Below are 16,391 nucleotides of genomic sequence, written 5' to 3' on the forward strand. Positions count from 1 at the left end.
TCTCTGGGAGAAGGAGGCAGGCCTCCCTGTGGGAGTCCTTCTCTTGTGGAGAAGACTACCACCTAGCTATGCTGGTATGTGCTAGGTGGGCCTGACCTTAAGTTTAGGAGGAGGACTAGACACCCCACTTTGCCCCTTCTCCCCTCTTCCAGCAGCAGCCTCTGCAATGGGGCTCAGGCAGGTAAGGGGCCATGCAGGGAGCCAGGCTGGGCACATCCACAAGGAGAAGCTTGGCAGTGTTTGCAGCTTCCAGACCCTGCAGGGTATACTCTGCAGGGCTTAGGAAGAACTTACTGAATGAAGAGCCCCATTACTCCTCAAGGCTGCCAGAAGACCAAGGTGAATGCCTGTGTTTAGATAGCACCCATTGTCCCTAAAAGTAGGGCAGAGGCCAGGCGCAGTGGCTCATGCCTGTAATCCCAGCACTTTGGGAAGCCAAGGTAGGTGGATCACCTGAGGTTGGGAGTTCAAGACCGGCCTGACCAACATGGAGAAACCCTATCTCTACTAAAAACACAAAATTAGCCAGGTGTGATGGCAGATGCCTGTAATCCCAGCTACTCAGGAGGCTGAGGCAAGAGAATCACTTGAACCCGGGAGGGGGAGGTTGCAGTGAGCCAAGGTCGCACGATTGCACTCCAGCCTGGGTGACAAGAGCGAAACTCCATCTCCAAAAAAAAAAAAGTAGGGCAGAAATGCAATAACCAGCTAACACATGATAATGTTTTTAGTAACCTTCATAATCACTTCTTTCACTTTCACTTTTCTGTGCCTTAAAAGAAATTAAAATTAAAATTTCATTTAATTATCCATCCATCTTCCAAAATGTCTTTGGGATTTGTTCCCACTCATGTCCCATTGCCAGTTCTCCCAACATGAAGGCCTTCGTGCTGCTGCCTTTGCTCCCTGACATCTAGTCAGTCACTGGTCTCATTTTCTTTCCTTTAGAGTGTCTTGAGGGTTTGCCCCTTCCCTTTCTACTTTCACTACCACCTCATCTGTTCCCACTTGGATTAGTATAAAAGGACCAGAACCGGTTTCCTGCCTCCAAATCACTCCTCCATTGCAAGGTGAAACTTGCTAACACCTTGGTTTTCAAGTGAGTGCATTAAGGTAGCGTTCCTAGAAACCATTCAGCAGTAGGTGGTGCTCTTGTGCCAGCTCAATGTTCACAGAAGTTCTATTCTCAAGCAGCCCAGTGAGTACAGACTGTGTCACAGTCAACTATTTATTTATTTGGCACTATGTGCCTCTGGTCAACACAGAGTAATTGAAGATACTGGTCCTGACCTCCAGAAATTTTCAATATAATTGGGGGAATGAGGTCTTTGAGCACCTAGCTATAATGCTAGATGGGATGGAACAGGGATGATTTGAGGGGGATGGATAAGGGCTACAGGAAATGCTCAGAGAGAGAAAGCACCTCCAACAGGGGAGAACAGAGGGAGTAGCATCTGAGCTGGACCTTCAGCTGAGGGAGGGCTTTAATAGGCACCTACAGTAGAGCAGGCATTCCAAATGGGAGGAGTGTTGGCATGAACAAAGGCATGAAAAGGTGGGAATGTGCAAAGCGCAGAAGAGAATACCCTGAGGGATGGGAGCTGAATGCCCAAGTCCAGTCTCACTCTCCATTCTAGAGCCCTTGTGTTTGTACCCCCTCTTGCCACCTCATGACAAGGTCATCTCTCCAGGGAAATCTGGGACAAGCTGGTCAACCCAATCTCTAAAGAGGATGGAGGAAACCAAACCCTCTTTTATCTCTCCACCAGAAAGCATATGTTACAAAGTATATCTTCTCACCACAGCAGCAGTTGTTCCTATAGCAGGACATTCTTATGCTAGAGAAAGCTTACTAAGGAAAGGCTGGAGGTGAGCAAACCAAGAGAGTACGATTTCAAAGGGGCCATAGGATGGGGGACTGGGGGAAGAACCCTTCTGGGATTCCAGCTAGAGGTAGATTTCCTCCAAGAGATTAATATTCCTTTGTGTGTGTTTTTTTTCTTTTTTTACTATAAGTTCTAGGGTACATGTGCACAACGTGCAGGTTTGATACATGTGCCGTGTTGGTTTTACCACAGGTTTCCGACTCTCTACAAGATAAGACTATGAGGCTTTAGCTCCCCTTGGGAATGACCTCAGGAAGAGCCATGGGATACAGGAACGGGATTGAATAGTAGATACCCTTGAGTTGGGCTTTTCCCTGAGAAACAGTAACTACTACTGACCTTGGCACCAGAATGCTTTAACTCAACAGTTCCATACTAGAAAAATCTCTCTGTGCTCACATGTGAGAAGACATCCTCCTGTATTTACATATGAGATAGTGTCTCTCTCTATTCGAGTGAGAGAACATCACTCTCTGGGGTGGGCGAACTCTTGGGGTTTCAGATCAACTAACCTGGGCTACAAAAACTAGTGCACCTACGCATACAAAATCTCATTCTCACCTGTGCAAGTGGGACCAAAAGCCTCAGACTCCTCCTGTGTCCCCTCACACATTTGAAAAACTGGTCCCAGGAAAGCTGCATTAAAGAGTTTAGAGCCCATGTCAAATGAAAATAGGCTGAAAGAACTCACAGAACTTTATCTGGTAAAGAAAACATGAGGAAGGTCCCCAAGCACTGTCCCCAAGCTGTGGGAGAGCTGCCCTGTAGGGGAAGGAAGAGAGTAGTTCCCCAGTGACCCGGGGAGACAGAGCTGGGACTTCAGGGTGGAACTACAGGAGGGTAGATTCTGGCCTGCTGGAAGGAGGACTTTCTAACAACTGGGGCTACGGAACAGTGGAACAGGCTGCCCCACAAAGCTGTGGCTTCCTCAGCCCTGGAAATGCTCAGAAGAATCTGGAAAAATGCACATCTGGAAGGGGGTTCTGCCCTGGGTAAAGGACTGGATCTGAATCAAAGACTCTAGGATTCTCAGATGCTTTTGGCAAGACCTGAACCATTTGCTAGAATCCAGTTTTCCTTGTGGTCCACTGGTTATTCCACAGACTTCTGACTCTCTGTTGTGCTCTGAATCCTGGTAACCCACATGGCGTGAACATGGACCTCCTGCACTCCTCCCTGTACAGCCTGTGCTCCAGCCACACCCGACTGCAGACATTCCCAGGATCCAGCCTGCCTTTTGAGGCTGCTGTGCCTTTGTTCACACTCTTCCATCTCCCTGCATCCCAAACCCTGGCTGAACATTTCTCCCTCTATGCTCCCACAGCACTGATAGACACCATTGTGAACTTACATGTGCAATGGCTATTTGTTTCCTGGTGCCCTCTACTCCAACATGGCAAGACCTGAATGCAGCTCATCTTCCAAATGCCCATCCCTGGCACAGTGCTCAGCACAGTGATTGGCTTATCTTCAGCAAGTGTTCTCTAAGATCCTGCCAGCCTGGTTACAGCTTCCATTTCCTTTTCTCCCTGCTAGCAGCCGAGTGTCTAATACCCACTGATGAGTTCCTCCTCAAGGTCCCTTCTTGGTTTCTCCAGCCACCAGGTTCTACCTCACCTCCATGCTCTGCTGCCACAGGCTGCTTACTGTCTACTCTGGCATCTTTGTTGTGGATAGGGCTGTATTCCCCATGCACGCCTCACAAGAGAGCCTCCCCAGGCAACTGTCTACTGCTGATTCCACTCATTTACACGGGCCAGCACAAGTCTGTCTCCACAAATCTGCCATTTGTTCCATGTGCTGAGTGTCTTCAAGGCTCCAGCCACGCCGGAAGATTTATGTACATTTTCTTTAACTCATACAATAATCCTAAGGCATATATTAAAATCTTTTTGGAGATAAAGAAACCAGTGTTCAGAGGGGGTGAACTGAACACAGTCACTCAGCTACAAGTGGCCCAGCAGGTCTCTCCAGTTCCAAAGCCAGTGCTCTCTCCGTCCCCCACAGGAGGCCTGAACTCTGCATGGGACTCTTCCTTAACTCTGACCAAGGAAGGAAGCAGGAATGGAAAAGGAAGGCCATGCAACACGTTCAGAGAGAACAGGTGCACGAAAGGTAAGGACAAGCCTGAGGAGATGCCAGGGCAAGGACCAGGAAGGTCACAAATGGGAAAGGGAGCAGAAGGGGAACAGGGGAGAAGGGTAGAAGGTAGAAAAAAGAAAGGAAAGCAGGTTCTTCAAAGTAAAATGCCTGGAAAGAAACCTTGGGAAAGCTTCCCACCCCAAACAGAGACTCAATTTGTTTTACTTTATAAAGTACACCTGAAATGTCCTTAATTCTTCAAACAAGGTACCAAAACCTTTCCCGTTTCCCCTACTGCGGCAGAGCTGACATGTTTCCTTTTTGCTTGGACCACCTCCATGCTTTTTCTCCCATACATAATAAGACACCCACCCCACCTCCACCAGCCCTACCCCCACCCAGAAACCAATAGAGACCTTGATATCTTAACTCACCCAGGTTCTAGCCACTGGAGTGGTGACTCTCTAAACCGTCTTTTCCTTACAATGTATCAAGAATTACATTAGTGCTAATTCTGATTTTCTCTGCACTGCCTTAGACTATCCTCCATCCAAGGGCTAGGGTAAAAGTAGAGAGACATAGTCCCAGCAGAAGGTCTGGCACACAGTAGACACTCAATATCTGTTGATGAATGAGTCAATGAACCTTTCTCAGTTACTGCCCTGCACCACACACACACACGCGCGCACGCACACACACACACACACACACACACACACGCGCGCACGCACACACACACACACATTTCATCTCTGATCAGACCTTCTTTTCACAGCTCACCTCAACTGCTGCAGAAAGAGTCAGTGTGACAACCCAGATTCTGGAAAGTACTGTTAACACAGTGTCTCAGTTCTCAGTTCCAAAGAGTCACTATGGGGTCCACAGTTCTATGGGGTCCATTCATAAGCAGGGGCTGCATAGGCAGACTCTACACACAGCAGTTCAGGTCTTGGCACCTTCCACCCTCTTGAGAGAACTGTGGAAGCGAGCCAAGCCTCATGCCTGAGCATTCTTCCCCATCCTTCCTCCATTCTGTTCTCCACACCCACACTCCTCCTGCAGGCCTGCTAATCTCAGGATACAAATGGGGCTGAAAATGCAGGAGAGGGAAGAAAGGAGAGAGAGAAAGGACTTAAGAGGGAGAAAAACAGCTTTGGGAGAAAACACACACATGCAGCCTGTAGAACACTGTGACTTAGATTATTTTTGGAATCTAATGTTTCTAATGTTCAGGGGGAGGAAATGAGAAAAAGTAAGTCGGAATTCCCAGGACCAGCAGGCTGGAAATAATACAGGACACTGTGTTCTGTGTCAGGAGGCGGGACACAGACACACTTCCTTGCCCTGAGCCCAGTCAACAGGAGGTGGAGGGGTTTGGTGGTTAAGGTCTCAGTATGAAGGGGGAGAGCAGGAACAAGAGGGCACCGGAGTCTTTCTCCAAAAAAAGCAGGAAATTACAACCACCCAGTAAAGGCCTTGCCCTTCCGGCCACCCCAAAGGTCACAGCTCTTTGAAGCCTCCCTCCCAACATGAAGGGCTCAGGCAATTGAACAACACAGAGATATGACACGCCCCTCTGGAGGCCTGTCAAGTGCTTGTCCCTTCACCACAGCACTGGTGAGGACACATGTCAAGTGACCCTTATCCTCCTAGCCCCCAGCCCCTTTAGCCACCACCTAGGTTGCTGGCACATGCCACCATCTGTCCTGAACAGCAAGGAGCCTCCAAAGAGAGGGTGTAGAGAGTGTGTGTGTGTGCACGTGCGCACATGTGTTTGCATGCACGCACGTGTGTGTGTGTGTGGGTGTCTGTGTTGGGAGAAGAGGGAGGAGCACCAGCTTCAAAGCAGAGGACTCTATCCCAAGCAAACCACTCAAGCACACCAAGTCTCAGCTCTTCCATCTGTGAAATGATGCCCCTTTACGTGCACACCTGGCCTACCACATACAGTACATGGGAGGCTCAGATGACGAACCACGGACTGGATGATTTTAGGGTGGGTCTCTGCTCTGGGTCAAAGATTATTATGTAAAAGGAAGGGCTGGGCCATAAAATCTCTAAGGTCATGGGTGTGAGAATACTTTGAACATTCTCAAAAGAATTACATATTGTAATTACCGCAAAGGCACTTCACTTTGACAAATGACAGTGGAATCATGTTGCTGCTGCCTTATGGGGAATGGGGGTATTGGAGGTGTGGGGAAGAGAAGACATTGTGGGCCAGGGCCCACCAGGGAAGTAGAAGCAGCAGGATTTCTCTACAACAGCCCCACTGGTTCTGGTCACCCCAGGCAGGATAAGACTTTGGGTCCTGTTTTGGGCTCTAGGGAGTGACCAGAACTGTTTACACCTTGGAGGAAGAGGACAGGAAATAGCAGGGGATACTTTGCCCAGTGACGGGGCATCCTGGGGATGTCCTGCAATGCTAATGTGGCCAACAGGACATACCAGCCACAAAACACAATAAGCACATCACCCTTAGCACAGTGGTCTGCTCCCTACCACGATGCCCAATGGTGCCTAGTGTAGATTTTCTCACGGTGATTAACATAAAAGCAACATTATTTTGTTTGCACAGACTTCCAAGAATATTAAAATGCATAAATATTGCCATAGGAAATATTTCTGGCCCCAAGTTTGCAAGAGAATAGGACAAATATGCTCTTAGCTATACTGCAAAGCAGAAGGTGACAAGTGTCTCAGATGTAGAGGGTGCATGGGAATGGGGGCTCACCTCTCATGGGACACCAGGAAGAATCACTTCCTCTGGGGCTGCTTCAAGGACAGACCTTGTTTTTCCAGAGGCCTTTCCCCGTGGAGGATCTGCCTGCCCTGACCCCTCAGGTGTGATCCCAATTTGATTTATATGCTCCTCTTTTGTGCCCTGCCCAGGGGCACTGCATAGCCTGGTGACCTGCAGGGCCCCCATGAATCTATACCATAATTTCCAACTTCTCTCAAAAATCAATTCTGAATTTTGTTCCATTAAGGATAACTGAAAATGATTTAGAGCAGGTTCATTTGGAAGAGAGCATCAGTGACACTCTTCACGGTCTCAGCAGGCACCCATGACTGAAGAGTAAATCATAACTGAAATAACGCAGGGAGAAGGAAGGGAAGCCAATGTTCCTGGAATAGTTATGCTGGGCCAGGCACCATGCCAGGCACTGCTACATACATCACCCCACTCAGTTCTCAAAACAACCCTGCGAAGAAGTTTGTCTTTTTTTTTTAAGCGAACAAATAAATAAACAAACAAACAAAACCTCAAGGAAGTAGGGTTTTATTTGCTGAGAGGTTCCTTATTTTTCATAATGACCCAAGGCAACAATCCTGAAAAGACAAGAACCCACTATAAATATGTAGGGAAGAACAAAAAAGCAAAAAGTATTATACAATTGTTAAGTTGTAAAAGGGCTTAGATATTTATTTAGTGCAGCAAGTCTCAAAGGAAGAGGAAGGAAGAGGAATGGATTGGGGTGGGGTGGGGCTTTACCAAACCACTCTGCAGATTCTGGTACATCTCCTCAGAAGTTTATTCTCAAATCATCACCACCTCCAAAGCTACCACCACCATCACCGTGGCCACCCCACTTCTCCTGTTGAAAGATGTCTTCACGAAGAGAGAGTATTTGTGCATGAGAACAGTGCAGTGTGGAAGCAGAAGAAAAGTCAAAAGATGATGAAGCAGAAATTCTTTATCTTTGTTTTGTCGGTAACATAATTGGGGGTGAGAAGCTAAAGATGTGCCTGATGTCTCACAATTGGTAAGTGTCACCCCAGGACAAATCCTAACCCCACCCACCACAGCTCCATTTCAGCATGGCACCCATGGATGTGAACAGAATTTTGCCATGCAAAAATGAATACTGCAGGAAGGCATTTAAAAATTAGGTTTTCCAAGGTGAGCTTTCCCATAGTGGTAAAGGCAGGGCCAGACAGCCACCGAGGCCACAGTCTCCGCTGAACACCTAAAAACAAATGAGAGATTCTCATTTGTGCTAGCTGTCTTGGTCATGGGGGAGGTGGGCACCAAAATATCCTCTCAAGCAGGGTGATAAGGATCTTGTCTTGGGTGTTTCCCAACCATGCATTTACACATGAAATAAATACAATGTGCTGCATAAACCAATAATAGGCATGATTCCAATACTGGAAGCCCCATTAGCCAGCTTTGTTCACTCTTTTGGGGATTCTCCCAAAGTGCGAATATTGTCTCCTTTCCAGAATAGCTTTGGGCAAGACTAAAAAATGGGCCTCCTGGGTAGACATCAGTAGAGCTTCCTTTATTCAGAAATGAAGTAGATAAAGATTTCTCAATCCGTTAAGTCTAGTTATGCACCAGAGCTCTTCGAAGCACTGCTCCTTCTCTGAAAAGACTGGAAGACTGAGGGCCTTCCCCAGACTAGAAGGCAGATGGGAGTTTCAGTATTTTCTGATACTTATCATTGGCATCAGCACACTGACATCACAAGGTCACAATGACTGTCATCAGATGGCAAGGCTGGGATTTCTACAGTGTGTAGGAGGTAGACATGTGGACTTCACGGTTGCTTCTAGTTTTACCATTATAAGATGTGTCCTAGGCACCCAGTAAGGGGTGTGTATGGGGAGGATCCTCCACTGAGTAGCACTCACCCTTCCATTTGCCAAAGGCACATCTACAATGAGTCTACGTAATGACCTTTAAGACCACATATGGCCCCCAGTGGGGAAGAGGCCCATTCCTTCTCTTCAGTAATAGGTTGTGTTTGCAGGGCAGACACCTTCATCACACAGGGTCTATTGCAACTGGAGGGGTGGCCACATGTGAAACAGGGCTGCAAAGAGAGCCTTAATCTGCACCAGGCCAATGAGGGGTGACCCGGCTTGTGTTCTGTGAATACAGTGGAGGACAGGCCCATTAGTTATAGGCCAGAGGGCACCCGGCTGAGACTGCAGTGGTTCATGTAACATCATGCATTGTTTGAATCATCTCTGAATTACTCTGTGCTTCCACAGATTGCTCATTAAGACTTTCCTGTCACTCCTGAGCTGCAGTGTTCCCTCTTCTCTGAAAATTCTCCAAGCACAGAGGCTGTGCCTAGGACAGTACAGGGTGCACAGAAAGCATTCAGTAAGTAAGAGTTTATGCAAAGGGAAACAAAAAAACTTTTGGAGGTATGGCTACGTCTATTACCTTGATGGTTTTACAGGTGTATACGCATGTCCAAACTTAGCAGATCATATATGTTAAATATGTGCCACTTATTATTTATCAATTATACCTCAATAAACCTGCTTTTAAAAATTTAAAAAAAAAAGTGAATACACAGGAGCTTATGTGCTCACTTCCTTAATTAGATGGCGAACTGCTCCAGAGAGAACTTCTGGCCTACCCCCCTTTTTGGGGGCTCATGACAGCTGTTCAACATTGATTATTAAATGAATGAGTGACTTGCTTTATGAATTATCTGTGGAACAGAGGCCCTACTCCCTAGAGGCTTAATTGGGAGACAGCACGGTCCACTCCCCAGCACCTCCAAGACGGGGAATGTGGGGGGTCACCACAGGTGTCAGGGGAAGAAGTGAGAGGCAGCTTCTCTCCCCAAGGCCAGCTGGTAAATGGGGAACACCAACCCATTTTCAAGCCCTTGGGAACAAGCTGTCACCCTGCAAGGCCAGGGGCGAGACTGTGCCCACCTCTTTTACAAAAATAGAGGCTGAACTATCACCAGACTCCTCTGATTGCCAAGAGCTTCCCAGATCTGGAATTAGAGGCCTCCGCCAACCAGCCTCCCACCAGAAGGAAGACTAAGACTTGGCTCAGACGGTAACTATTTCCTCAAGCCCTTGTTTAGATGTGGATCCACACTCACAGCCCTTATTCCAAACCATCACGCTCTTCACCCCCTTCCAAAGTCACCAAATAAGTCAAAGGCTGAGGCACTCAGCTCTGAGCAGATATTTTAAATTAATCTTAAAGCAACTTAAAAGGACTGTTTTTCTACCCTGTCCAGCACTCAGCACATTTTCAGTGGCAGCTGGGTCAAGCTTGAGTGGCATTTTCACCACTGACTCAACCTCAAAATATTCCTGGGCTGCCCTCGTCCCATCCTCCTTTTTGTTCCCTTGTTTTGAATATTCTCTGCCTCTCTCCCCACCCCACTACTCACATGCACATGCATGAACATACACACGTGCACATTCGCACACTCCCCCACACTCCTTTTTAAGGTATAAGCACATCACACAACAGGCATTCTAAACCTTGGGTTCATGGACAGAATTCAGGGATCATATACTTGGATAGGAAAAAAATCATATCTTTATTTTCACTAACTAACTGAAATATAGCATTCTCTTCCATTATGAACATAGTCAACAAACTGCATTAGTGTTAGCAATGCGGTATCTTTGACTATAATAGAAACACACACATTTTCATATCATATCAGGGTTGTTGTCCTGGAACATCATTTATTTATGTTCATCACTGCTTCAGGATTATAATAGTTAAATTAGACTTCAAGTAGATCTTATTAGCATGTTAATTTAAAAGTACATATAATGCTGCTATTTTTAAAATGTAATCACTGTATTTCTTTATTTTATTTTTAACATGTAATTTAGATTCAGGGGATATTTTGTGCAGGTTTATTACCTGGGTATAATCCTATCACCCAGGTATGGGTATAGTACCCAATAGTTAGTTTTTCAACCCTTAGGCCCCTCTCTCCTTACCACCTCTAGTAGTCCCCAGTTTTTATGTTGCCGTCTTTAAGTCCATGAGTATCCAATGATTACCTCCCACTTATAAGTGAGAACGTGTGGTATTTAGTTTTCTGTTCCTGCAAATAACCGTGTTTAAGTAATTGCTTTCCAAGCCTATGTATATTTTTTGTACATTTACAAATGTTATCCTGAGAAGGGGTCCGTATGCTTCACCAGACCAAAAGAGTCCATGGCACAGAAAGAGCCCCTGCTATGGAATGAGCATTAAAAGGTAGGATTTGGGATTTTTCTCTAGGGCCATCAGGCATGCACCAGGAGACTTAGGGGCTAACAGGTGGTGTTCAGTGGTAGCAGGAAGTAGGTTCTGGGAGCAGAGGGACAACAGGATTATTGGATAAGAGCTTGGATGGGCTTTGGAGACAGACTAAGACAGTGGCCCTGGCTAACCAACAGTATGACCTCGGGCCAGCCACTTCACCTCTCCGAGTTTCCACTTCTTCAATTGTAAAATAGTAATTATCATATACTATACAATTCTTAGGAGCATGGATTGAGAGAATCTATGTGTAACAGCAATTACTGCCCTGTTGAATGGAACGTGGCAGGCCCTAGAAGGGCAGTGTCCTTGACCTGGGAACTTCTGGAGCTATGGTATGCTATTTGCTTGGTTTTTCAGACAGGCACTATCTGTGCCCTATGCAGGCTTCCCATGTCCTTGAGCCTCAGGGATACCATGAAGTGCTCCAAACTCTAAAACATGCCTAGGCAGACCTAAGTCCTCCACCTCCCTTTCTGTCCCTTGCTCACTGAAACAGGCACGCAGGCCAGGCTGCAAAGCAGATTCCCTGCCCCAGAGCAAAACAGGCCTCAAGAAAAAAGAGATGTTCCAGATCTTTCCAAAACTGGCAATAGAGCCAAAGTACCTGATTCTGGCTTCACAGAACAGCTGGCTCCTGCCCTGGCATCTCATCACTCGGTGAGCAATGCAGGAATTCTGAGATCTAAGCTGCCCTTCCCAGAGCAGCCCAGGCCAGGGTCAGACTCAGGCTGCCAGGCCACTGGGCAAAGAGCCCCAAGAAAGGTTAGAAGTTCCCAAAATTTGCTTAAATCATATTCAAAAGGTATATAAAAAGGGATATGCTATAGAAAGTGATATGCATTAAAAAAAAGGCATATACTGATTTTTTTTACTATATGTTATGAAAAATTAGAAAGCCTTATAAAATTATACAGAGAAATTAAAATCAACCATAATTCTGCCCCAAGGAAGCAAAACTATTAACATTCTGGTAAATTTTCTTGCAGTTATATTTAGTACATAAATTGGGATCACACTTATACAGAGAGTTTAAGATCTCGATTTCATCATTTAAAAATACCTAGAGACATTTTTCAATATGAGCTCTTAAAAGACAGAAAACCATCACATCAGACATTGTAAAATTCACAGGTTACTGAGAGATGTCATGGCATCCCTAAGAACAGTATTGTCCATTTAAACATAAGTTACATCCAGAAAACTGACAAGAGGAGAGCCTACTGTCTTCTTCTTAAAGGACATATAATAGTAAACTCTTCTTTCTTCTCTTTAGCTTAAAGAGAATCTAGGGAAGATACCCTTGGATCCTCAGCAAAGAGGCACTATATGCAATTTTCCTTTTTTACATTCTCTTATCTTACTTTCCCCTGATAAGGGGAAAGCTTTGAAAATTCACTGCTGGAAAAAATGGTGTCTTACTCAAGAAAGTGCTTAGCAGCTAAAGAGAAACCTCTGGAAACAAGTGGGTATAGCAGGAAGAGCCCTGGACTTGGAAACAGAAAAATGCTGGATTCAGATGTCAGCTCTGTCACTGTAGACCCAAGATCAAAGAACATCCATTTCCCTGCATGTCAAGAGAGATACCACCACTCAACCCGTAAGGATCAAAGGATTATGCGGATTAAATAAGACTGCGTGAAAAGTGGTTTGTCAATGGTAAAATACATTGCAGGGCCACAATCACTAGTTAATATTATAGTGGCTGTTAACAGTACTGTTTTTGTTCCTTAGCTGGCTTGAGCAACTCATTACAGGCACTCGGGGCAGCTTCTAACGGTAGGTAAAAGCATGGACCCTGGAGCCAGACTGCACTTCCCAGCTTGGTGAATTCTTTAACCTCTCAGTTTCTTCATCTATCAAATGTGATTATAATAATACGCCTATCTCTTAGGACTCTTGAAAGGATTAAAATGAGTAAATTTACACAAAGTGCTTAGAACAATACTGGGCACATAATAAATACTATATAAGGGTGAGCTTAAAAAAAAAAAATTACACTAGCTAAAACTAGTAGGCACACTGTTTTAAAGCTTTCCAGAAAAGTACTATCATTAATCAGAAAGTTGGATGAGCAACCTCTGCTCCCTCACCCCCATCCCAGCTCAGGTTTGGCCTGTTCCCTTCCTACCTTCTCAGCATCCTGCTCAAAGAGCCGCAGCTGAAAGCACTGGTCCAACTTGAGCTTGCGCACGTGCCACATCTGGTGCAGGTGCTGCCGGGTGGAGTGCAGTTTGTCCAGGAGGCTGGTGATCTTGGGCACCAGGCTCTGGAAGTCAGCACTGCCCGGGATGCAGTTGCGTCCTGAGAAGCCGTCGCTGCAGCGGATGCACTGCAGCAGCCGCTGCCCCTCTCGGTCCAGCTCCTCCACAGGGGCCTTCAGCACCTTTTTCTTGAGCTGTGTGTGCTCATCAATAAGCCGCCGAGAGCCCTCCACATCCACGGGAAACTCCTTCCGGGCTAGCATCTCCTGGAGGTCCTCGAGGCGCGAGAGCAGGTGCACGGCGCTGTTGAAGAACTCCTCCAGGGAGAGCCGCAGTTCGATCCACTCCTCGTGGTTGTAGTCCAGGGAGCCGTCAAACTCCTCCGTCAGCTGGGAGGGGTCCACCAGTTTCGTGAGGCCCTCCACAGATACCATGCTCGTCTGGAAGCGGCAGACACAGACAAGGATACTCAGTGATGTTGGGGGAAGAACAGGGCAGAAATAGGATGAGGGAAAAGGACAAGGTAAGTCCACATAATAATGACCACAGCCTGCCTCAGAAAGGGTGATGGGGAGCCATGGGACTCACTGGTCAGGAGTCACAGATCAGCTGGGATCAGCACTTTCTACAGACTGCTGACTGCTTTAGCGAGCCTCTCCAGCTGCCCCCCATTTACCACCCCAGAAGAACTGCCTTTGTGTCCCTGCTCTCCTCATTTTCCCTCCTCCTGACCCCAAGTTCACTTCAATAGGGTTTCAGATGCTAGAAGCAGAAGCTGGAAGAAAAACTGACCTAGTTTCTGGGGGACAGTTTTCTACAGCTTTAAAACCAAGGCCCGTGGACCCAGGGTATCATCATAGTTGTATTAAGCAATGTGGGCCAGTGCTTGGGCTGCAAAGATTTCATAATCTTATCTTTCCCGAGGCTCTCCCTGTCAGCTCTTCTGTGGTATGGTGAACAGAACTAGCGATGGGCAACAGGGGAGTCTAGGTCCTTGGTTTTCTCTGTGAGTTCCCTACAAGCTCCTGGAGAGCAGAGTGGAGGATGTTTGTCTCCAGGAAGCAAAGTGTCTCCAGCAAATGGTGATGCAGGCAACCAGCCTAGTTTATTAGTAAACATCTTTTCCATCCGACAGGGTTTTAGGCTTCTCTTCTTTCTCATGAAGAATGAGAGGCTAGCAAATTAATATCTGGGTTTGGGTCCCAGCCCTACGCTTACTAACTGTGTGACCCAGGGCAAGCTATTAAGGTCTCAGAGCCTCAGTCTCCTCCTCTGAATAATGGAGATAATAATTCCTTCCTTAAGGGGCTTGCAGAGATTAAACGTATCAATGTGTGTAAAGCACATGGGGTGCACAACATGGAGTACATGCTCAATCCCTGTTAGTGCTCACTCTGATGACCTGAAGGCTGGATCATTACTCAACCTGAAAAGCAATTTATCTCTGTGTCTTGCTACTCTGAGCATTCCCTCTTTGTCCCTTCTCTTTCCACCCCTCTCCTAAGAGGAAGGAAGGAGTTGCCACAGGCAGGAGGGCTGGTCTGGAACAACGGTTGTCAAACTTGACTGCTCATTAGAATCCTTTGGGGAGTGTGCAAAAACACCAATGCTCAAACTTCATCCCTAGAAATTCTGATTTAATTGGCTAAATGGGAGCTTGGACATGAGTAGGTTTAAGAGTCCCTCAGGTGATTCTAATGGGCAACTAGAGTTGCAAACTCCTGGTAATCTCCATCCTTGCTACTCAAAGCATAGCTCTCAGACCAGCAGTATTGGCATCACATGGGAGCTTGTCAGAAATGCAGAATCTTAGGCCTTACCCCAGACCTACTGAAGCAGAATCTGCACTTTCAAAATCCCCAGGAGATTTGTGTGCATTAAACTTGAAAAACCCTATTCTAAAGTACCTTCTCCTTCAAATTTGGCTCAAAGTTTACCACTTCCGGGAAGTCCTCCATAATTATACTTACCAATTATGTATAAGTATCTGTTGTTGAACAAGCTTATACTCTCATCTCTGTATCACTTGTCACCCTACTCTGCACTAAGTATGAAATTCACTGTTTTTAAGATACTGCCTTATAAATATTCCTTTGATTGGGAGGCCCCCAGCTATCTCTCCTATACCTCTTATTTAGGAGACAGAGACAAAGCCTGCTCAACTTAGAGTGAAAGAGGTGCAGAGAGATGGGACATGCAGGCCAGCAATGCTGAAGCGTAAGTATCAAGACTTACTGAAAAGATTCTTTTCAGTCTCTTCAGCTTATACATTTATAGGCTTGTTGTCACCACCTCTGTATAAACAAGCCAAAATATAAAAAGCATTTCCCTACAGGACTCCTACTGTTCCCGAGGGATGCTGGGAGACTATAATAGGTCACTGTTTTTATACCAAGCCAAATTTCTTGTGTTGTTTACACAGAGTGAGAATCGCCTGCATCAAGGGTCAGGTCATTGTGCTCAAATCACAGCCTATTTGACACCACACACAGGCGCTCCTGGCCCCCAGGGCGCAAAAGTCTGGAATGGGAAGCTGCTGAAAGATTAAAAGCAGCTCTGCGTTTTCAACACACACACATTTAAAAGCTCATCCCCTTGCAAATGAGGACTAGAATTCCGAGGAAGGGAACAGTTCAAATTTGGCTGGAACACAGACACTTAAATCATTGATTTAATCTGATGTATTGTCATTTAAAATTCTCAGGGGAAACATATAGCCTCTAGAAAATTTAGTTTGAAAACATGTTTTCCTTGATTATGAAAGTAATACATCATCCTTGAAAAAATAAAAATATATGAAGTAAATAAAAACCACCCATTGTCCCATCACCTAGAATAAACCATCACTAACATCTTCAATCTCAGTTTTCTTTTCCATACATACACTTTAAAAACAAATCTCAGATTATACTATCCATATTGTTTTATCACCTGCATTTTAGTAAACAATAAATATTTTAATACTACTTTTTCTAAATATGGTTTTTCATGGCTTCATAGTATTTGGGTTGTTTGTTTTGGTTTTTTTGTTTTTGTTTTTGAGGAGTTTCGCTCTGTCACCCAGGCTGGAGTGCCATGGTGCAATCTCAGCTCACTGCAACCTCCGCCTCCCGGGTTCAAGAGATTCTCCTGCCTCAGCCCCTTTGAGTAGCTTGGATTACAGGTGCACTCCACCACACCCGGCTAATT

At 45.9% G+C, this 16,391-nt stretch overlaps 1 protein-coding gene across 26 annotated transcripts in view; it reads right to left on the reverse strand.

The window, feature by feature from the left end:
• Nucleotides 1-16,391, reverse strand: part of KALRN (kalirin RhoGEF kinase) — a 708,666-nt gene that overhangs the window by 451,536 nt on the left and 240,739 nt on the right. For all 26 annotated transcript variants that reach the window (XM_050781536.1, XM_050781534.1, XM_050781532.1 and 23 more), the window contains exon 5: nucleotides 13,130-13,642. In XM_050781536.1, coding sequence (XP_050637493.1) covers nucleotides 13,130-13,642 — 513 coding nt within the window. The remainder of the gene's footprint in view (nucleotides 1-13,129; nucleotides 13,643-16,391) is intronic.

This window comes from Macaca thibetana, chromosome 2 (genome assembly GCF_024542745.1).
Source record: "Macaca thibetana thibetana isolate TM-01 chromosome 2, ASM2454274v1, whole genome shotgun sequence".
NCBI lineage: Eukaryota > Metazoa > Chordata > Mammalia > Primates > Cercopithecidae > Macaca > Macaca thibetana.